Source organism: Macaca thibetana, chromosome 9 (genome assembly GCF_024542745.1).
Source record: "Macaca thibetana thibetana isolate TM-01 chromosome 9, ASM2454274v1, whole genome shotgun sequence".
NCBI lineage: Eukaryota > Metazoa > Chordata > Mammalia > Primates > Cercopithecidae > Macaca > Macaca thibetana.
The window spans coordinates 114,416,805-114,439,058 of NC_065586.1; the positions used below are offsets into that span (position 1 = coordinate 114,416,805).

General features: G+C 36.8%; 1 protein-coding gene and 1 long non-coding RNA gene across 4 annotated transcripts in view; one reads left to right on the plus strand and one right to left on the minus strand.

The window, feature by feature from the left end:
- The window catches only part of FAM204A (family with sequence similarity 204 member A), a 165,462-nt gene that overhangs the window by 20,886 nt on the left and 122,322 nt on the right, over window positions 1-22,254 (minus strand). The window contains exons 1-6 of one of the 3 annotated variants that reach the window (XM_050803998.1): window positions 11,415-11,488; window positions 10,872-11,073; window positions 5,363-5,601; window positions 4,737-4,824; window positions 4,579-4,609; window positions 4,295-4,394 (exon numbers count right to left, since the gene is read on the minus strand). In XM_050803998.1, coding sequence (XP_050659955.1) covers window positions 4,295-4,394; window positions 4,579-4,609; window positions 4,737-4,824; window positions 5,363-5,596 — 453 coding nt within the window. In that variant the 5' untranslated portion in view covers window positions 5,597-5,601; window positions 10,872-11,073; window positions 11,415-11,488. Of the gene's footprint in view, window positions 1-4,294; window positions 4,395-4,578; window positions 4,610-4,736; window positions 4,825-5,362; window positions 5,605-10,871; window positions 11,074-11,414; window positions 11,489-22,254 lie in introns of those variants that run through there. The other 2 variants (XM_050803996.1, XM_050803997.1) reach the window with 2 other exon arrangements.
- LOC126962699 (uncharacterized) lies at window positions 11,528-18,760 on the plus strand. Its single transcript, XR_007728778.1, has 3 exons — window positions 11,528-11,576; window positions 12,016-13,259; window positions 17,503-18,760. It is a non-coding gene; the product is annotated as an uncharacterized LOC126962699 (long non-coding RNA).

Genomic DNA, 22,254 nt, shown 5'->3' on the forward strand with positions numbered 1-22,254 from the left:
TCATGTATTTATTTATAATTTTGTTAACTTTACATATATATATATAATCATACCTACTTAAAATCACTTGAGTCAGCTGGGTGTGATGGCTCATGACTATAATCCCAGCACTTTGGGAGGCCAAGGCAGGAGGATCACGAGGTCACGAGTTCAAGACCAGCGTGGCCAATATGGCGAATCCCCATCTCTACTAAAAATACAAAAATTAGCTGGGTGTGGTGGCGTACACCTGTAGTCCCAGCTACAGGAGGCTGAGGTAGGAGAATCATTTAAACCCGCGAAGAGGAGGATGCAGTGAGCTGAGATCGCACCACTGCATTCCAGCCCAGGCAACAGAACAAGACTCTGTCTCAAAAAAAAAAAAAAAAAAAAAAAAAAATCATATGAGTCAGGTAAATAAAAACCCCATTCAGAAAAAGCTAGATTTGGGACCAAATGACTTGGGTTTAAAGTCTCATTTCACTTCTTACCTGGTTTGTTTTCTTAGGCAAATTATGCTGAGCTTCGGTTTCTTTATCCGTATGAGAATAACACTGGACCTATCAACCCACCCCACAGGAATCACATAGGAACCAAGAGGCGATGGTTTGTAACTGATACCAGGAGATCTTCATGGTACCACCTCAACACTCCCCATACCTCTCTCATCACACCCCTAAACCTCCCTCTCCTATACCTCCTCCCTCCACCCACCCAAGGAAGCCAGATTTTTAACTGATCTATGTATTGGAGAACCATGTTAAGAGTCTGTTTGGAAAAAGCACTCTGCTTAAAAAAAAAAAAAAAAAAAAAAAACAAGTTCGAAAAAGCTACACTATACAATAGCAGTTTCCTCTCATAAAAAACTTGAAAAATTCATCAAAGACATTGTACAATTACTCTAACATTTAATAAAGTAACTCTGGTTTTTCATGCCAAAAAGTATCCATTAGGTATACATAAAACTACTTCAATAATGACTGCTGACTAATCAAACTGATTCAACTAAAGAATACTTGAGACATTTATAGTGAAATTAATGAGTGAAATTTATTCTAAAGAAATTCCCACAGATTCAAAATAATTATGCTATGATTACAGAATTACTAGTAAGCCCCAGAACTGCTGCCAGAAACACAATTATAGCTGTATTTAATACAAAGAACACTTTAAAACAGCTTTGGATATTAGGGAGATTATGTTTAAAAAATACAAGCCTCTGCATTGTCTGAGAGGCAGGTGACAGCAGTGCTGTAAACAGACATTCTTGGTTGAGCAACAGTTTCAGTTTGGCAGTGTTCCAAAAAAGAAAAACGGGGAGAAAAAAAAGACTGCACGATAGACACAGATTAAGAAGTTTGTTTTGTTTTACCATTCTAGAGGGTTGAGTAAATACAAAATAAAAAGGTTCTCTCAGATATGGTAACAGATCAGCCCTCTGCTTCAGAGAAATAAAATAGTGGATGGAAATTCATGCTAGTTTTGTTCTAACTGCATCACAGATTTTCATGATCATCTCTAGATTTCATAAGCAGTCGCTACTATGTGCTGGATTTACATTTATTTAATTTTTATCTCAGCATCTCCAATGTGGACATTCTTTAAAGTTTATTTACTCTGTTGGATTTGCAGTAGAAACTTTAGCAGGACAGCCAAAGGAGTGCCATTTAAACCAACGATCCCAAACCAAAGAATGAGTGGGAACCTGCTGGCATGCAATTATACTGAACCACCAAGAGAATATGAAAGAATCTGGCTTCACTAAGTCCTTCCTTTCCTCTTATGCTTGGGTTTATTTGTGGAATATTAAATGCGGGGAAAATCCTAGACAGATAGAAGCCTGGTTAGCTCAGGCTCCTTGTTTAGAAAACCACCATAACTTCCTTAGCTAGATGTAATTTATGTGGACGAGTATCTACTGTTAAGATGAATATCATCACAAGGATGAATATCTAAAGTTAAGAAAACCCAAACGTATAAAACAGATCAATGGGCAGTTACAAAAGGACTTATAGCAGTCTCCCTTACACAGAGACCTCATTTTCAAAATAGTGTTTGGGTTATAATTTCCTTCTAGAACACATTTAATGCATAATGTGAAATAGAACATTGGTTCCTAAAATTGAGTTGTTTAATTTTGTGCAAAGAATCCTAGTAACCTGTATTAAAGCAACTCCATACAAATTCCAAATCCTAGACAATGAATAAGAGTAAGCCTGGCATCTAGCCAGTATCAAGAAGGTACAATTTATATGTAGGATAATAAAATTTTAATAAAGATAGACTGTAAAAAAAAATCATGTCTAAGTTTCTACTTTTTAGAGTAGCTAGGAAGTTCATTTCATGGCTTTAACTTCACTAAGAAGCAATTTAGACATTCTAATGTCAATATAGTTATGAGAAAACCTAACAAACATGGTAAACAAATGAAACTCAAAGACCATCTAATTCACAAGTAAAATTTAAAAAAATATTTCCTAATAGAACCAATATTTGACCATTCCTTCCCTCAAAAGAATAATTCATCCAGCAGCTGGAACTCTATGGCAGGTCTGCCAGAGATAACACCCAGACCCAGGCTGCCAGCATGGTCCTCCTCCCTAATGCCTTAGAACACATTTGGTACAGTCAAGAGCATCTCCCGTCACACAGCCACTGTTCGGCCCACCAGCATCACAAGAGAATGGCAATTACACTTGCAAACAGTTATCACCCCTTCTGCATTGAGCCTAGGAAACTGAGACTGCTGTCATGAAACCTGGTTTTTAGTTTCAACTGTACCAGTGATTTTTCTTTGCAAGATATTTAGCATTTCTGCACCTGCTTGAACATTTGTAAAAATGAGATTGCTCAGGAGCAATAATTAGTTGAGGCAGAAAGAGATTCTGGTTCCAATTCCCCAATGTTCCAGGGACTGTTTTTGGATGATAAGAAACTTTTGCAAAGTTGGAATCAAAAAATTCACAGCAAAATTCTGTTTTGACAGTTCCTTAATGTGTGCACCCTCAATGACACAGTACCATGCAATGATGGATTTAAAATCAGAGGTACTTTGGAAGAAACACAGATGGATCAGAAAGTGACAAAGGTCTCTAGGTACACACACTAGTCTACAGCAATGATCCATGAAAGAGGCATCTGTCTATTACACACAGGATACAATATACTTGGGCTTCAACTAGCCCCCTGTGCCTCCAGCTCTAGCACTCAGCACTTGATTTTCATGCTCCAACATTTCCCTGTGTGAATAAGTGAGTTACTCATTCACACAAGCCTCTACTAAGTATTAGTATGTCTAGAGACTGACAACTACAAATGTGCATCTAAAGGTCAGGCTCTCCTCTGAGCCCCTACCCTCATTATACTAACCATCTACTCTGCTCCTGCTTTCCAACAACACTCAAGTCCCAAGCTGAACTTTGGCTAAGTCCCACTCTCAATCCTTTCCCCTCCCCAAATTTCTCTTTGTAACATCACTATTCACACCACTGCTTAAGCTAAAGCTTTGAATGGTCCTCTTTCCTTCCACATACCTCAAACCCTCCCTATCACCTCGCAAGCAATCCAGAGGCAAGTATCATCAATTTTACTTATACAATATGCCTCAAATCCATACACTTTTTTCCTTCTTCAGCAGAACCATTCTGGCTCAATCCATCATCATTTTATGCCTAGAAGTCTCTTAACTGTTCTGTTCTCATCTGTTTTTGCTGCCTCACAATCAGTTCACCAGGTAACAGTCATACGAATCTTTTTAACATAGGTCATGTCATTCCCTTGACTTAAAAGCCTTTATGACTGTCAACTGCATTGTGAATAAAACCCATTTTTTTACTAAGCCCTTTGAGGTCCTACACAATTTGGTCAGTGACTGCCTGCCTCTATAATCATATAGTGGGCTACCCTCCTCCTCACTGATCCCATTCCAGACAGGCTGGCCTTCCTACGATTACTGGAATGTCCCAGGACGACTCTTCTCTAGGATCTTTACCCATGTCTCTGTGCTAGCACTCCTTATATAAACAGTTTTTTCCATCCTTCAGGTCTCAGTGACATGGCACCTTCTATGAAAGGCTTTCCCTGACCATCCATGCTAAAGTACAGCCCCCATTTTAATGTTTTCACAACAGCCCGTTCTTTCTCTTAGCAGTTTTTTAATAATTTGTAACTATTTACTTATCTAGCACCTTTTCTGGTGCGTAGTAGGCATCTTAACTTTTTAACTGAATGAATTAATGAGAACAAGTACTTTAGGCAAGGCTAATCACAAATGTATCCTCCTAGCTGGTATAAGATGCAATAACAAAGATATTACCTTCTCAACTTTTTTCCTTTTAACAGGTGGGTCAAATCTATCATTGACTCCAAAATACTGAGTAAGCTCCTTCCATTGGGTTTCATTTGAGGATGTTTCACTAAAAGAAGATAGTAAGTTTTGTTTTATACAATATATACTGTCTTTACTTTTACTGTTTTTAATTGGTTACTACAATTATACTACAATTACTAGTTCATATATGTTTGATTACGATCAGAAACAATTAGTTCAACAATTTCTACAATGGCCTAAAATATATAACTATTTTAAATTCCACCTACCTATGAGATTCTTTTTCATTCTTCGATTTATCTGAAAAGAATTCACAAAGTGTCAATACCTAACTTCACTAATTTCAAAACCATATTTTAAAAAAATGGTTAAATTCAGTCACAATTTAGCATTAGCACGACTAACAACCTGAATTAAAACAAAACACCTTTTCTGGAGCGTTTTCTTTTTTTCCCTCTGAATCTTGAGGTTGTGCTTTTCTGTTCAGTATGTTTTTTATGCAATTCTTGAAATTTCTATGTAAAAGAAAAAAATATTGAGAAGCAAATACACTTTCCAGAAAAACATGCATTTAAAAAATAATGAAGTAATAAAACAATTATATTTCAGCATGTATAAAGATACCAATTTAATGATGGTAGTCAGTTCTTGAGAAGCTCTATTCTCTGAGACTCACAACCTGAGTTTTGATATTCACTTGTTTTAAAATAAGTCATTTCATAATTTGAGAGTGAAGCTCATGTAGATAACAAAAAAGATAAATAAAAGATAAAATAAAGACAGAAACTCCTCATGTACCACGCTAGGCAAACAGCTAATCCTGCATAGTGGTTTGGGGTTTTTTTTTTTTTCTTTGTCTTTCTATGAAAAACAAAACAAAATAAAAGCAAGTATCTAAGTGGCCAATGCCTCAGAGAATAGTAAAAGCATTCTGAGTCCATCTCCCTCCCTGTTAAGTCCCAAGAACACATGCACATTCTGACCAGGGCAGAGACACAATCAGGGGTGTGTACACGCACAGGCTGTAGCAAGAGCATTTCAGAGAAAACCTACATTCCACATATCTACGGGAATTCCAGAAGGACACTCTTCATAGGCATTTACATTTGACTCTGTTTCAGTTTGTGGTTCATCTGTTGAGAAATCTATGATTTCTGTTTTTCTGATGCTCTCATCCTCTTTATCTTCCTGTAAGTTAAGTCCAGAGTTCTCCAACATAGCTTCATCTTCAGAGTTTGACTCAGCATCACTTTCATTTAGGCCAGGAGGTAGCAGCCCACTCCACATCTTTTCTTCTATGAGGAAAAAGATTAATTTACACATGTAGAATAACCATAGAAATAATTTTAAGACCATTAGAAGACATTCCAGGTGCCTAATAATTGTAACAATGGTTTGGGAACAGTCCATCTAAACTTTTTTTTTCCCCCATCTAAACTGGTATAGAATGAACTCATATTAAAATAATTAAAATCTTCACTTGTGTAAGTAAAAAAAAAAAGTTTAGAAGTTTAAAAGCTGTTTAAACAAGTTTGTTACAACACACACCTACGGGCAAAGAAAATAGAGCCTTAATTCTCTAATATATGAGTAGCTTTGTCTAAAAAAACATGAAATTCAGTAATGCACTGCTCAAGAATGTTAAAAACCTAACAACATACTTTGCAAGCAATTTAGGATTAAAATACCATATTTGAAGCTATACCAATTAGAGAATAAAACTGCATGTTTCACCTATATTTAATGGACCAAGCTTCCAGAGGGCGTATTGTCTAAGGAGCAGGAAAGCAACTAAAGGAAAATTTTTAAGCTATGTAAATAGCTGGAGGAAGGTATGGTAGTAAAACGGATATCCTACTTTTTAGTTTAATATTGTTTGCTAAAATAATATTAAATGAAATATAATCCTAACAATTTAACAAAAATGTACAGCTTTTTAAAGTAACAATACTATATTTGGGAAACTAATGGTAAAGTTCAAGATAATACTTAGCATTAGCTATACAGTCCATTGGTAGAGAGAACCATTAAGTTTAATAAAACGTGTTAAAATAGCAAAATTGTTATCATTTGCTAAAAGTATAATACTCAAGTACATATTCACTATTGATCTCCATGGCACAGTCTATTTTAGCACATATATTGAGTCAAAACCAGTTCCTTCAAAAGATGCTTAAAATAAAGAAGCCGGTTGTACTGCTCATGATTTACTATCAACCTGAAGGAATAAAATGGAAGGACGGAAATCTGTTTTGCAGTTTTCTGTCCCATATTGTGATTAACCTAGTTAAAAAACAAACAAACAAAAAAAACCACCACCATTCTCTCTGAGACAAACACATCAGGGATTTTGCGATAACAGATTTATGTTATCTTTTCAAGACTTCCTTCCAGGTCCGAAGAATCAGATCTTACTTTTTGTGGCTTTGGTCCAGTCTCATCAGTTGCTGGCTCTCTGAAATATCCTCACCAAATATTCTGTTGGCTTTTTATGAGGAAGGACTCTGGCATCTAACTGCTCCAAATAGAATCTTGACTCTGCCACTACTAGTAGTATGAGGAAATCATTTAACATCTCTGACCCTCGATTTCTTTATCTGTAATGCAGGGATAATTATACTGCTTATAGGGTTATTCTGAGGATTAAATGAGATAAGCCCCTCAACATAGTGTTTAGGAGGTCCTAGGGGCTCAATAAATGTTAAGTTCTCTTTGCTATTATTATTTCTATGGCCATGTATTACATTTTTATCATTTCTATTATGAGTGACTGGGTTCGTAAGATAGTTTTGAAGTTTCTGATAATTGTGGTGCACTCACTTAGCAATTGATGCCATCATTTCCTTCCTTGATAGTCACAATCTGAGATGAAGTGTCTATAACAAATATTAATGTTTAGTTTTCTGAATGGAGCAATAAAATGAGGGCAAATTACCAGGAAGATAATGGTAACCTAAGCTCCAAGATTCCTCATTTGCACAGGTCCTTCCAAAGTACTGTACTTTCAGAATTTGCATTTCTTTTTTTAAAGGAAGAGACCCGAAGTTATATGAGCTCCAGGCCCCATAAAACCCAGATCTATCCCTAAACCTGTCTGTGGATTTTTAAAGTTGAGACCGAAGTACTCTTGAGATACTCTGAGAGCACAAAAGACATCATGTAAAATATGACAATATTGAAAAATAGGTATCATGCTATTAACGAAAAAGATTTCTCCTGTTCTGAGAGCAAGGGGAAGGAAGCAGTAATAAGTTCCAGTATGATTTGGCCACCGGCATATAATATACCTTTAGGCTCATTATCATTTAAGGACTTAAAACAGTAACAAATTCCAGGTTTGGATTTCTTAGCATCACTGGAGTCTATGTTAGAAGTAAGTGTTTCCCTTCCTGTCCATAAAATATTTTACATGCCCATCTGTGTGCCAGACACTCTTCAAGACTCTGGGGACAGAAGTATATAAACAGGCAAAAATCCCTAGCCTCATGAAATGACATCTACACACATGGCAAGTTTCTGTTCAATTTTTGAGCCAAGTATTCCTTGACCTGGACTTCAGATGTGACTGCTTATGAAATGCGTGTGCCTCTCCAGTGGGCAATGGCACAGGTCTCCCACCAAACCACTGTTTTAGCATCTCTGCAGGGTGATAGTCTATGCTCTGGGCACCCAAACATACCTCCCTCTGGGGAACAGTCTCAGTTGCCCTGAAGAAGGCAAGATTTTTGCTGTTGTTGTTGCTAATCAGCCTTCAAGTAGGCATTTTTTATGGCTTTTTAAATTTTCTCAAAATTATATATTTTTAGCTCCCGCTGATGTGGCATCTGCCTGGTATGGTAATTTCTTGAGTGTACCCAAAGGAAAAAAAAATTAAAATAGCTTGAAAAAAGTGGATCCAGGCAAAATCCAAATCAGGTAGGTTGTGAACTCCACTCTTGAAAACCTTTAAAGTCATGTGCCATTTTCCCATGACTCTCAAAAAACCAAACACAAGGGAGACTGAGCAGTCACTGATAAACATGGATAACTGCTGCCACTCACTGTGCAGCCTGCAAAATGGAGTTGCCTGTGTAAGCAGCAGCCCAATTACAGATCAGCCAATATGGAGTGGCTGCTTAGTGACTTTTGCTTTGGACTCATGTTTGAAAATAGTCTTTCTATTCATAGCATATAGTTGTCATTCACAAAGTTTCCAACTGGCACCATGTTAGGCCTCCTGTTATTCCTCTTTTGGCTGCTGTGGAGGATGATTATCTGTGTCTCTTACTCATGTCTTTCAGAGTGTATTTCTTTATTTTAAAGCAGATAATCCCAAGTTACCCTTTAACTGTGAAAATTCACTCAGCCAGTCTCAAGAGATGTGGAATATCAGAGAAACAGAAACTTAAATCTTTTTACTATAGATTATAGCCAAGTCCATGTAGCAGCCAACGTATTAATTCATAAGCTTTCGTTTTTTTTTACCCTGCAACCCAAATAATTTTCAATTTAATCATTTTCACCCCAAGGAAAATGTAAATGACTCAGAATCCTTTTTCTCTCTATGGTTTTGAATATCACCTTCTTCATTTTACACACCCTCCACCTCTAGAGTTAAGATTTATTCCATCCCACAATTATCCTCAAAGACCTTCTGTGTGTACTATGCAGAACACATCTTTAGTCCTGGGCTAACACAATTTGCCACGAACTGAAAATATTTATATACCGTCCTAGTCTGAATAACTAGGGTTTTTTTGTCTGTCTGTTTGCCCTTGAAAACCACCCATCGTCATTAGTTATCATATTTGGTCAGATAACAATGACTCAAAAACAGGGTACAGTTCAGTAGTTCCTAATCTAAGTATGAATATAGTAACAGGAGTCTCTAAGCTAATTTCAAAAAGCCCAAACTATTTTATTTTTCCCCTCAGTGAGACAGTACCATTCACCATTACAGGAAAAGACAAATTTAGCGAAGCACTATTCTTCACCACATGATAATCAGAGGTTCAATGGTAGTTATAGGCCTGACTTTTATCAGAAAAAAACATTCATAAACAAGGTTTCGTAGACACAATCTTTCAAAATATAGCAGCCAGGGAGAAATCAAATTACAATAAAAACTGTTCTAGACTGTGCACTCATTACAGGGGAAAAGAGTTTTTAAAGTTGGAAGATGGTTTCTAGTCCTGAGCAACATAATTAAAAGTCACTGCATTTGTCTGGGCCTCCATTCTTAAGCTATAAAATAAAGGTTTGATCAAATGATCTTTGAGATGTCTTACAGCTCTAAAGTGTCTCTTTAAGATTTTGATATTATAAGTGCCCCAAATGCCCAGAGTCATCTCACTCCTGGATGTATCACTCCATTCTCTCCAGGACTGCAATCCTGATTAGAGCCCAGTATCCCAGTAGATAAGGTTTCTCTCCTCTACCTAGCAACTCAGCCAAGAGAATGTTTTCGGAGAGATGCTGTACACTTCAGGACACTGAGAAGGGGAAGGAACCCTAGTTACAACAGGAAACACAAGAACCAGAAAGGGGAAACAAAGCAAGTCACTGCTACACATGGCATACAAACAGTGTGGCAGGCCTTGGTTTACCATTAATCTTCACAACAAACCTTCCACTAGGAATTACTATCTATATCTGCCCCTCCCCTGCCCGCTCCGCCCTCAATTTACAGATAGGATAACTGACTTGCCTAATGAATTCTGATCCACTTGTTTTACAAAAATAGCCCCATGGCTTTAGATTATGAACTTTTACAGGGCAGAGTTGTAAGCGGGGACAAGGATTTGAGACTCGGTCTGAGAACGATCTTAGCCTATAATTACAGACTTGTTAAATTTGGTTAAGAATTCTTTTTCTGTACTTTTTGAGTACAGAAAGCTATGTAAGATGCTATACTAAGTTACATACATCAAAGTCAAAGTCACAGTCAGAGGTGTGAGTAATAATGTCATATTTTCTGGACAACCAGGCAGCTGCTTATAACCAAAACTCAAAAGATATTATTTGAGCAGCTCGATGGGTAAATGTTTTCTGTCTCTATTCCAGAATTTAAATTCCATTTTCATTGTATAAGGCTTATTTCCCATATTTTGTATTTGATTAGAAGTAATCCCAGAAGCCTGAACTTCATCTGATCTAAAATTAATTTCACTTATATACTAATTATAAGCCACCACATTTAACAATCTGAAGATTGTAATTCACATCATCATCAGTGTCGGTGACTTAAAAATGGTTACTATTTTCAAGCATGTTAACATCAACATTAACGTAAATATCCTATTTACTTTTATGAAATGAATGTGCTCCTTTTCTCAAAAAAGGTACAGAAAGGACAACTGAATTACAGGCCTGAAAGCGAATTTAGGTTGACAATCGGCCAATCCAGAAAACCTACTTATTTAGCAAGATTTTGCATGTATGCAACTGTTTTAATTAAAGAGAGTGTTCGTTTACTTGGCCCGAAAAACATTTTCCCAGACCCAAGATCCTGCATGGAAAGACAATAAACCAAGTTAACAGTTCAAGGCTCATTTTAAGTCGATTCCGCTGTGAGAATACTTACAAGGTCCAAGATGGCAAGAGGATGGGTCTAGTAAGGTACACCTGTTCCTGCTTGGCTGCACAACCGGGAATTCTGCAGGCTTTCTGGCGGCAATGCCCCACTCCAATCCCAAAACAGGCAGAATCCCCTCTCGGGCACAGAACTAAGCGCTGCAGTTTCCGGCGAAGGATGTCTAGCCTGCTGGCAGTCCCATTAACTGGAGCTGTTTTCCGGGATACAGCAACTGTAAACATGAGCCTGTTTCCCCTGTCGAAAGCCTCCTCAATCCCCTCTCACTTTGACTGGAGTGGGACGGAGAAACCCTCCCTCATAACAGGCTGGGGAGGCCGCTGCGACGCCCCTTCCGAGGAAGGCTGAGGGTGGCCCCGCCGTCGCTTCCGCGGCCCCGGGCCGGGGGCTTTTCTAGCCTGCTCCGGGAGGCTCGGTCGAGGAGCTATGAGGCCGCCCATACCGCCTCCCTCGGCTGCCGGCAAGAGGCCTTCCCAACTCATCATGCCGGAGCCCGAGCCGGCGGGTAACCAACCCTCCACAAGCCGTACTCACCTGTCAGGAAAGGGTCGCCCGGCAGCCATCTTAAGACCCCGTCAACATCGCGCCTTCTCATTGGCTCCTGCGTCTCAGCCAATGGGCTGGGGCCGTTCTGGCCCTAGGGTCGCCTTGGCAACCGGCCTCGTGGGGCGTGCCTTTTTAGTCCGTGCGAAGGAGGTGGTTCCTTGCTTTTTTTTCTCTCTTTTCTCTTGCCGTTTTTTCTTTCTTCTGAACATTTTTAAAGACTTTGTCCTTTCTTCATTCTCTGCTGTCGGCCAATGCGTCTGGGCGAGGAAAGGGCTGACATAGATAGACCTTGAACTAAGAGTTGATGCCACCAGGAGGGAGAATGTTGCAGTGCTTTCTTTCTAGGCCCTTCTGCAAACGTCTTCATTCATTTCATCCATTCCCCTCCCTCTCTTCCTTTTTTTATTTTTGTTTTGTTTTTTTTTTCTTTCTTCGCCTATTTATTGGGCGTCTACTTTGTACCAGGCATCATGCCAATCTCTGGTTAGCAGAAAACGGGCAGACTCCTGCTCTCATGGCGCTTACCATCTGGTGATGGCGCTGACTGGACCAAAAGTTTACCGAACTTCTTTTTTCTTTTTTGTGGCAGGCGCTGTGTTATGCCCTGAAGGGAGTACTTGGAGAACATAGAAAATGAGGAAACAAGAAACAAAAAACAAAAACAAAAACGAGAAAACCACTGTGAAGAAGATAAAGTATCCTATGTGATAGGGATGGGAATAGTGAAATTTTAGAAATATTTGCATTTTCCGAAATCTGTTTTATAATAAGAATAACATTAAGTGTACCTATTTGCTAATTTTGTGATGATTATATAAGAAAAGCCTGGGCGACAGAACCAGACGCTGTTTCAAAAAAGAAAGAAAGAAAGAAAGAAAATACAGTAGGCTTCTCTCATCTGTGGCTTCTCTTAGCCTGATTCCAGTTACCTGGAGTCAACCAAGGTCCAAACACATTAAGTAAAAAATTCCAGAAATAAGCAATTCAAATGTTTAATTGCAATCCCATTCTGGGTATCCTGATGAAATATCCTGCAGTGTGAATCATTGCTTTGTCTAGTATATATGCATGCTGTTATGCCACCAGGTTCTTAGGCACTTAGTAGCCATCTTGGTTATCAGATTGAAAAACCGTATATGGGGTTCGCCATTATTCCAGGATTCAGGCATCTACTGGGGGGTCTTGGAAGGTATTCTCTGTGGATAAGGGAGATTACTGTACACATAAAGACTTTAACATATTACCTGGCCCACACTAATTTTCAATCTCAGCTGTTTTTTGCTGTTAACATAATAATGTCTTCCTTCAAAGAAAGCTGAATGTGTATAAAATTTTGCATTGCACTCAGTAATATATCTCAATTTCGCATCAACGGATGGTTAAGCCTATTACTTAACTATCCACTACACCACCTCACTGCCAACATCTTCTAGAAGATGCACCAAGTTTAGAGATCAGTTTTATATAACCCCAGCATCATAGTAAAACCTGAATTAACAAGTTAGGATCACTGAAGTCCATCTTCCTGTTCACATTCTCTGATTCTAAAGTAGAAGCAAGGCTGAATGAGTTAAGGATCTGTATAAAACTCTTTTGGCCGAATCTCTTCAGCTTCTCAATAGGATTTTCCTTGAATCCAAATCTTTAAAAAGTTAAACAGTTAACAAAAAGGTGTGCCTAAGAGTGCTGTTGTAACTGCATCAGGCCTCTTAATTGCTCTTCATCTGCTCGGGCTGTCATAGCAAAATACTACAGACAAGGTAGCTGAGGCAACAGGAATTTATTTCTCACAATTCTAGATGCTGGGAAGTCCAAGATCAAGATGCCATCAAAGTAGGTTTTGTTGTGTTTGTTTTGTTTTGTTTTGTTTGAGGCCTCTTCTCTTGCCTGGTAGGCAGCCACCCTCACCCTGTTACGCTCCCATCACCTTTTCTTTGTGCGCGCTGTTCGGAGAGCTCTCGAGTGTCTCTTCTCTGTACTTAAAAGGACACTAATCCTGTTGGATCAGGGTTCTACCCTTCTGACCTTATTTAACCTTAATTACTGCCTTAGAGGCCACATCTCCAAACACAGCCACACTGTGGGTTATGGCTTTAAGATAGGAATTGTAGGGGTGCACAAACATTCAGCTCACAACAATTGCTGGTGGTGGAAATATAACCAGAATGGGAAAAGAGATAGCAGAGGGGGAAGAACTGAGGCATGGGGTAGGAAGGAATTAATGTTTGTATATTTAAGAATGATCTGGGGCCGGGCACGGTGGCTCACACCTGTAATCCCAGCACTTTGGGAGGCCGAGGCAGGTGGATCACTTGAGGTCAGGAGTTCATGACCAGCCCGGCCAACATGCTAAAACCCCATCTCTACTAAAAATACAAAAATGAGCTGGGCATGGTGGCACGTGCCTGTAATCCCAGCTACTCGGGAGGCTGAGGCATGAGAATCACTTGAACCCGGGAGGCAGAGGTTGCAGTGAGCTGAGATTGCGCCACTGCACTCCAGCCTAGGTGACAGGAGCGAAACTTCATCTCAAAAAAATACCAAAAACAAAAAATAAAACTCAATTGTTTCTATATAGATCCCATCAAAGAATGCTCATTATTTAGTGCATATATTAGTAAATGCAAGGGAGAGAGGTGGCATATAATTATAACTACTACAAAGATTTACAAACACCAGGTTTCATTGCAAAAGTTTTTGGAAAATCCTATTTCAAAAATATCTAACATTTTAAAATTAAGTTTCTCAATGCTGATTTGAAACTTCTTAACTACCTAATTGTTTATCACAATACTGGATGCCTATAATAAATGTAAATAATAGCTCAGACTTTTCTTCTAGCTCTGGTTGTAAGAACTTCAGTTTCTGAATATTATTGTTTTGTCAGTTTTCTAGGGAAAATGTCAGTCCTTTGATTTATGTTGATCAATAAATTTACCTTTCTTCCAGCAAATTCCTGCCCTGGAAGCCTGCCAAGCCATGAGTTTTGTGAATGAAATACTTGTGTTTGTGAGATTTCTATGAAATGTAGAATTGTTGGATACCTTTTACTAAATCACAGTGAAATATCTGATGCAGTTAGCGAATTGTGCTTGAATTGTGTTGCATCTGGCACTAATTTCAAGCATGTAGCTCTCATTTAAATTCTCAACCATATCTTTAAAAACACAAAGCAGTTTTTCTTTGCCAAGAAATATTATAGTTTATGAACAGCTTTTCCTTACATTTAACAATTTTTTAGTGTAGAGTCACACCCATATTATAAAAGATTAATTGTGGAGTTCTTTTTGGTGGCTGCTAAATCCCTGATTGATGAATAATTTCTCAAAATATAATGAAACCCCTTAAATATTTTTAAGTTGGAAAAGTGAATACAACTTTGTTGAATATATAATAAATGTACTTCTTGCTGAAACTGAGAAAGAGAATATTAATTTCCTTCTATACAAACACCTCTTTTTTGGCATTGAGAGGAAAAAGTGATTTAGTGACTTAAGCAAAAGAATTGAAACCAGGGAGTTCTGAATTTCAGGATTCATGTTGATATCCTTCATGATTAAGGAATGACAATTTCTCTATCTGGATTTTTTTTTTTTTTTTTTTTTTTTTTTTTTTTTTTTTTTTTACACAGTCTGGCTCTGTCACCAGGGCTGGAGTGCAGTGGCTGATCTTGGCTCACTGCAAGCTCTGCCTCCCGGGTTCACGCCGTTCTCCTGCTTCAGACTCCCAAGTAGTTGGGACTACAGGCGCCCACCACCATGCCAGACTAAATTTTTTGGGGTTTTTTTTGGTAGACACGGGGGGTTTCATAGTGTTAGCCAGGATGGTCTCGATCTCCTAACCTTGCGATCCGCTCACCTCGGCTTCCCAAAGTGCTGGGATTACAGGTGTGAGCCACTGTGCCTGGCCCTCTATCTGGATTTTTTTTTTTAGGTTTGCAAACTGAAGCATCTATAAACCATGTTAGTCTTCCAAGAATATGTCGAATAACTAACACTACGATATCAACAGGACTTGACGTTTGAGAAAACAAAATTTCTGTAATACAGAACATTGCCAAAGAAAAACGCTTTTTATTTATTGGTCATGTCTAGTAATTCTAATTTTTCAGTTCCAACAGGTTGTACATAGGCAGAAAGCAGAACAGGAGAGGGAGGCTTATTGAGCATTTTTGTAGGCTACGAAATTTGTATCTAATATCTTATGTAATCTTATAAGGTAGCTATTAGTGTATCCATTTTATAGCTAAGAAAATTTGAAACTTCAAGAGCTTAAGAAACTTGTCTAATGTCATGTGCTTAGTAACATGCAGAACCAGAGTGGGGAAGTTTCACTGGACTCAAAAGATCCTGCTGTCTCCACTGTCCACATACTGCCTCTTTTAAGAAGAGGTTCCTGATAAATGCCAGCACAATGCAACCAATAAAGTGTGGATATCATTACTGCCCAGTGGCACGTTATACCCACCGGGAACTCATAAAAAGAGAGGCTTCAGTAGCAGAATGTCTTCTCTCTCTCCTTCCCCCTCAGGATCTAGTGAGTGATCAGATCCCATTCGAGGCATCCTCTTCAATTATTCCTGATTCGTTATATTGAAGTCTATGTTAATTTCCTTTTCTTAATACTTTCACCTTCCAAAAACATCCCACTGTCTGATTAATGTCTCTGAATGAAGGAATACATATAAAACTTTAACATAGAGCCTGGCATGTAGTCAGTGGCTAATATTAGCTTCCTTCCTTCCTTCACGTGTAAAAACTAAGAAACCCATAAATGTTGATAGAGTATTAGATTATCTGTCAATATCTTCATAGTCCTTACTATGTGCCCAACGCTCAGCACTATGCTAAGGGTTGAAGATGCAAAAAAAGAACTGTGTAGAAACTGGCCTCAAGAAGTTTGTAGTCTGAGACATAATAATATTTAAACCATGAGTACTATAATTGTGAGGTTCATGATGTAAATATGAACTATGGAAGTCCTAAGAATGGAAAAGTAAGCTAAGTGGAATTTACTATATACTATTTCCTTTGCCTGAAATACATTTCTCTTTTGTATCTGCTAAATATCTTTTCATCTTTTCAAACCAGATCAAATATATACATTGGCTTTTTATCTATACCTTGTCTTATTTTTAAATGGTCACTCTAGGGATTACAGTACTCATCCTTTTTACAGGCTTCTTAAAGTTAACATTTTAACAATTTGTGTGAAATGTAGAAATATTGGAACTGCGTGGGTCCTTTCAAAGCTCTTGGCCCACTCTTAATGTTGTCATATGCACTGCATCTACACACATTGTAAATCTCACATTAAGATATTTTTATTTCCTTGAAACTATTATGTATTTTAAAGGAATACAGAGGAAAAAATAGTCTTTTACACTTACATATTTACTATTTCCAAGGCTTTTCACTCCATCCTGTAAATCTGAATTTACATCTGCTTTCATTTACCTTCATTCTAAATAATTTCTTTTAGCATGGCTTGTAGTGTAGATTTGCCAGCAATGGATTTTCTTAGTATTCTTTTATCTGAAAATATCTTTATCTTTTTTAAAGTGAAGTGTATTGAGGAATAATTTTATAATTTACATACAATATAAATTCACGCCTTCTGTATACACTATGATTTTTGACAAATGCATATAATCATGTAAACACTACCACAATCAGTATACAGAATATATCCAAGTTGCCATCATGCCCATATATAGTCAACCACTTCTCCCTCCCCAGCCCCTATAAACTACTGAGGTATTCTCTGTCCTCATAGTTTTGCCATTTCTGGAATGGAGTCATATAAATGAAATCAAATAGTCTGTAGTCTTTGGAGTCTGGCCTAGTTCAAGGAGCTTAATGCATATGAGGATCATGCGTGTTGTTGCGTGTATCAGCAGATTGTTCCTTCTTATTGCTAAGTAGTATTCCATTGTGTAGCTATACATAGTTCGTCTATTCACCAGATAAAGGATATTTGAATTGTTTTCAGTTTTTAGCAATTATTAATTATAAATAAAGATGCTAAAATGCTCACATAAAGGTTTTTGTATAAAAAAAGTTTTTGTTTCTCTTAGGTAAATACCTAGGCATGGGTTTGCTGGATTAAATGATAAGTTTTTATTTAACTACATAAGAAACTACCAAAGTGTTTTCAAAAGTGCCTGTACCATTATACAGTTTCACCAGTAACGTATGAAAATTCCTGTTGCTCCCCATTCTTCGGTATGGACATAAAAAGTAAGTGTGTTCAAGTAAGTGTATAGTGGTATCTCATTGTGTATCAATTTTAATTTATCTAATAACTTATGATGTCTCTGGATTGTCTTTTGACTTTTTAACGGTGTGTTTCAAAGAGCAAAGTTTTCCATTTTGCTAAAGTTTAACATCAATTTTTTCTTTCATAGTTTATGCTTCAGATGTTATGTCTAGGAAATTCTAAGAAATCCTTGCCTTGTCCAAGGACACAAAGACTTTTTTTGCTTTTTATTATAACTTTTTTCTTTTTTCTTTTTTTTTTTAGAGACAGGATCTTACTCTGTCACCCAGGCTGAAGTGCAGTGACATAACCATAGCTCAAGGCAACCACAGCTCACTGCAACCTCAAACTCGTGGGCTCCAACCATCCTCCCGCCTCAGCGCCCTGAGTCTCCATTAACCATGACTGGCTAATGGTCACAAAAATTATTTTCAATTTTATTATTTCTGTTTTATGCTACACATTTTTATAGTTTTAGATTATAGGTTTATGATCCATTTTGCGTCAACTATATATATGATATAGTATATGTCAAGGATTATTTTTTGGTACCTGGATGTCCAGTTGTTCCAGCATGATTTATTGAAACTCCTTCTTCCAGTGAATTGCCTTTGCACCTATGCTGAAAATCAAACTGACCATATATATTCTAGACTCAATTCTGTTCCATTAGTCTATGCATATATTCTTTCTCCAATATACACTGTCTTAATGACAGTGGCTTTATGATGTGTTTTGAAATCAAGTAATGTCAGTCTTCCAACCACATTCTTTTTTTAAAATTGTTTTTACTATACTGGTTTGTTTGCTTATTCATATAAATTTTAGAATTAGCTTGTCAGTTTCTACAAAAATATGCTGCTAATATTTTGATTGGGACTGCATTAAACCTATAGATCAATTTGGAGAGAACTGATGTCTTAACATTATTGAGTCTTCCATGAAAAGTTTATCTCTAGATTTATTTAGGTCTTCTTTAATTTCTCTCATGAATATTTTGGGGTTTCAAACATATGATCATGCACATATTTTATATTTAAAACTGTTTCATGGCTTTTATGCTATAAATTGTTATAAACTGTGTTGGAACTCTTTTTAATTTCAATTTCCAACTTTTCATTGCTATTATATATAAATAATTTTTAGATTTTTATTATGCATTTTGTTGTTGTTGTATGGATTGTTCTGCAGACATGAGTTAGCTCAACTTGCTCGTGCTGTTCAAGTTTTGTACTTCCTTATTGATTTTCTGCCAACTTGTTTAATTGATTACTGAGACAGGAATGTTGAATTCTCAAACTGTTATTATGGATATGTCTATTTCTTCTCTCATTTATATCAGGTTTGCTTCTGGTATTCGAAGCTATGTTTTCAGGTGCCCATATATATGGGGGTTTTATGACGTCTTTGTGAATTGACCTTTTTGTTGTTATGTAATAGTCGTCTTTATCCTTGGTAATATTCCTTATTCTGAAGTCTATTTTGTTTGATATCCAGATAGCCACTCTAGGTTTTAAAAAATTTGTATTTGCATGGCATATCTTTATCCATTATTTTATTCTTAACATATATATGATTTACATTTAAAGTGTATGGTGGCTCATGCCTGTAATCCCAACACTTTGGGAGGCTGAGGCAGGTGTAGTGTTTGAGCTCAGCAGTTTGAGACCAGCTTGGGCAACATGGTGAGACCCCGCTTCTAAAAAAAAAAAAAAAAAAAAAAGTGCAAAAATTAGCCAGACCCAGCTACTTGGAGGCTGAGATGGGACTATCACTTGACCCCAGGAGGTTGGGGCTGCAGTGAGCCAAGATCCATGCCTCTGCACTCAAGTCTGGGCAACAGAGCAAGACCCTGTTTCCAAAAAAAAAAAGGTGTTTTTCTTATGGATAATACGTACTTGGGTCTTGCTTTTTTATCCTGTCAATCTCTTTAAATTGTTGTAGCTGGAGCATTTATATTTGACGTAATTATTGGTATAGTCATTTAATCTACCACCTTTCTAGATATTTTGTATTTATTCTATTTCTTCTTTGTTCCTTCTTCCTGTGCTTTTCCCAGGTGAGTCAGTGCTCCCGTATCATTGCTCCTTGAAGGAGCTTGTCATTTCTTAGATTTATAGCTATTTGTTTGCCCTGTGAACTTAGTGTTCTGGGTTCAAGGAAAGTTATACTTTTGTCATTTATATGACACTTTCTTATTTTTACGATGGTATTAATGCTCTTTGTAGCTTTCTATGTCTTAGGTAGAAGTGGAACTCATCTTTATTCTTGAAGGCGCTTTTTCTGGATATGGAATTCTGGGTAGATAGTTTTTTCATTTATTATTTTGAAATTGTTGTTCCATTGTCTTTTAGCCTCTGCTATTTCTGATGCAATCTTTGAGGTCCTTCAAGTTATTATTCCCCTATATGGAATGTGTCATTTTTCTCTGACTGCTTGGAAGACTGTCTGTTTATCTTTGGTTTTCAACAGTTTGACTGTAGTGTTTCTAAATATGCTGTTTATGTTTTAAATATTTTGCTTGAAGTTCACTGAACTTCTTGAACTACAAAATTTATATCTTTAGCTAAAATTGAGGAATTTTCAGCCATTATTTCTCCAAATAATGTCTCTAGTCTGTTCTCTCATTACTTTTCTCCAATTTTGGATATTTTATATTTGTTTACAGGACTCTGAGGCTCTGATCATTTTTTAAAATAGGCCAGGCATGGTGGCTCATACCTGTAATCTCAGCATTTTGAGAGGCCAAGGCAAGAGGATCACTTGAGCCCAGGAGGCCACAACCAGCCTAGGCAACATAGTGAGACCCCCATCTCTATTTAGAAAAAAACCATATATTAAAAAAAAGTTTTTCCTCTGTTCTTCAGAATATATTATTTTTAATGGTCTATCTTCAAGTTCTCTGATTCTTTCTTTTATCATATCCATTCTGCATCTAAGCCATCCAGTGAATTTTTTATTTTACATATTTTATTTTTCTGTTTTAGAATTTCTATTATTTCCTTTTTATAGTTTATATCTCCCAACTAAGGTTTTCTATCTTTTCATTATTATAATATATTTTCATTTCAGTCCTGAAGCATAATTATTTTTTAAATTCTTATCTTTTGATTTCAACTTTGGTGTCATCTCAGAATTAGTCTCTATTGATTTTCTTTTTCCTTAAAGCTGCTTCATGTTTTTTTTATCTTTATATGACAAGTAATTCTGAACTTTATGCTAGAAATTGTGATGGATATTTTGTAGAAACTCTGGATTTTATTATGCTTCTTCAAATGAATATACATTATATATAAATAAATATATAATGTATATAAAAAATTTATATATATATATATATATATATATATATTTTTTTTTTTTTTTTAAGCAGACACCTAACTAGGTTAAGCCCAAACTGTAAGCTCTGTCTCCCTGGCAATAGGTGGCAGTTCAAAGCTAAGCTCAGTTATTTTAGCCTTAGCTGGGCTCCTTAAAGTCTGCCCCTCACTTGCATAATTCAACGGTCATCCAAAGATTAGTACATAGCTTATATGTAGAAATTAGGCTCACCCTTTCTGCCTCGCTTCTTTTCAAGATTCCAGTTCAGTTTCTAGCAGCTGTTATTGACCCAAACTCTTTCCCCAAGTAAGATTTCTATTCAGTTTCTAGCCTTCCTACCCAGCTTTGGCTATGACCTGGTCTCAGGATAAAAGCTTGAAAAAAAAAAAAGGTAAACTAATCCTTTGCCTTCCACTTCTTCTGAGTATCTAACCTCTCCAGTGTTTGCCTGCTTTTGTTTCTTCTCCAGTGCCTTAGAACAGTTATTTTGCTTCTTTCTAAAGTCTACAGTTATTATGTATGGAAAGGTTGGTTGGTAACACAGAAGCTTATTTGGGAAGTGTGTTTGTAATTCAAACAGTTACATACCTCCTTAAACATCCCTTGTGTTTTTCATGGAGTCTTTTCGTCATCATTGTTGTTGTTGTTGTTAGAGTTTATTCATTTTAGTTTATATTATTTACGATCAAGGACTGTTACATTTTATGTTCAGTACCACTTTGACAACTGTATTATCTATAGTGGTAGATGCTGGGAACTTGGTAAATATTTAAATGATGAATAACGAGTAAACTTGGCATACATTTTTCTTAGCTATACAGAATATATCCTTGTTGAGAAAATTTATTCTGTGTAAGAAGACCTAATTAATAATTGCTGTTTTTCATTAAAAATTGCCATTAGAACAGAAAAAACACACTTAGATTTCTTTAAAAACAGAACCTCACTTCTCCTCTAAAATAAAATTTTGATTCCATGTATTTAACATTGACTTAAAATCTATTAATGTCAAAGTACTTTAGAGAACACTATTTTTGTGTGAAAGGGTAGGATAATTAAATATGACAGATAATTCTAAGAACCCTTATCTGAAAACAAAATTTTTTTAAAAAGACAGAAAAGACATGCTCCCTGCCATCCAAGAATCTAAAATCTAGTTGGGGATACAGACAGAAGTAAATAACTTTAATATAAAGCAAAAAACTGTTAAGTGCTATATTGAGATTAGAACAAACTATTATGTGAGAAG